This window comes from Myotis brandtii, unplaced genomic scaffold (genome assembly GCF_000412655.1).
Source record: "Myotis brandtii unplaced genomic scaffold, ASM41265v1 scaffold513, whole genome shotgun sequence".
In the NCBI taxonomy this organism is placed as follows: domain Eukaryota; kingdom Metazoa; phylum Chordata; class Mammalia; order Chiroptera; family Vespertilionidae; genus Myotis; species Myotis brandtii.
This window is the reverse complement of record NW_005369552.1, coordinates 604,120-604,577: the sequence shown is the minus strand read 5'-3', so window position 1 is coordinate 604,577 and position 458 is coordinate 604,120. Positions and strand designations below refer to the sequence as shown.

The window sequence follows — 458 nt, the reverse complement described above, 5'->3', positions numbered from 1 at the left end:
GGGCGCCGGGCCCCTCTGGAACGCGCATGTGTCCTTGTAAAGGTGCGTGGCCGCGTAGTATTGCTCTTCGCCGTTCATGGCTGCCACCCGGGCTTGAGGACCCAGAGTGGGGACCTGGAGCCGGGGACTCGGAGCTGTGCAGCTCTCCCACTCCCGGCGCCACCCCTACTCTTTTTGACAGCTTCGCTCTGCTCTCAGAGAGAACCCGCTGCTGGCGGGGACTCGCTGGCCGGCTGCCCCGCCATAGGCTCCGCTGTGGCCCACGTGGCTCGGCCTGGGGCCATTATTGGCCGGCCTGACTGCCTTAAGAAGCGAGGCCCAGGTCCCCGCGAGCCCCGCCGTTGTTTCGATTTTCTCTCTCAGCTGCGTGTACTGCACACACCTGCAGCGCAATTGGCAGCTCTCTCCAAAGTGGGGCGCACATGAAAATCTTAGAAGTCTCTTCAGTTATAGAAGCA

At 62.9% G+C, this 458-nt stretch overlaps 1 protein-coding gene across 1 annotated transcript in view; it reads right to left on the bottom strand.

The window, feature by feature from the left end:
- The window catches only part of PDX1 (pancreatic and duodenal homeobox 1), a 20,142-nt gene extending 20,064 nt beyond the window's left edge, over positions 1-78 (bottom strand). The window contains exon 1 of the mRNA XM_014548531.1: positions 7-78. Coding sequence (XP_014404017.1) covers positions 7-78 — 72 coding nt within the window. The remainder of the gene's footprint in view (positions 1-6) is intronic.
- Positions 79-458: the final 380 nt, after the last annotated feature.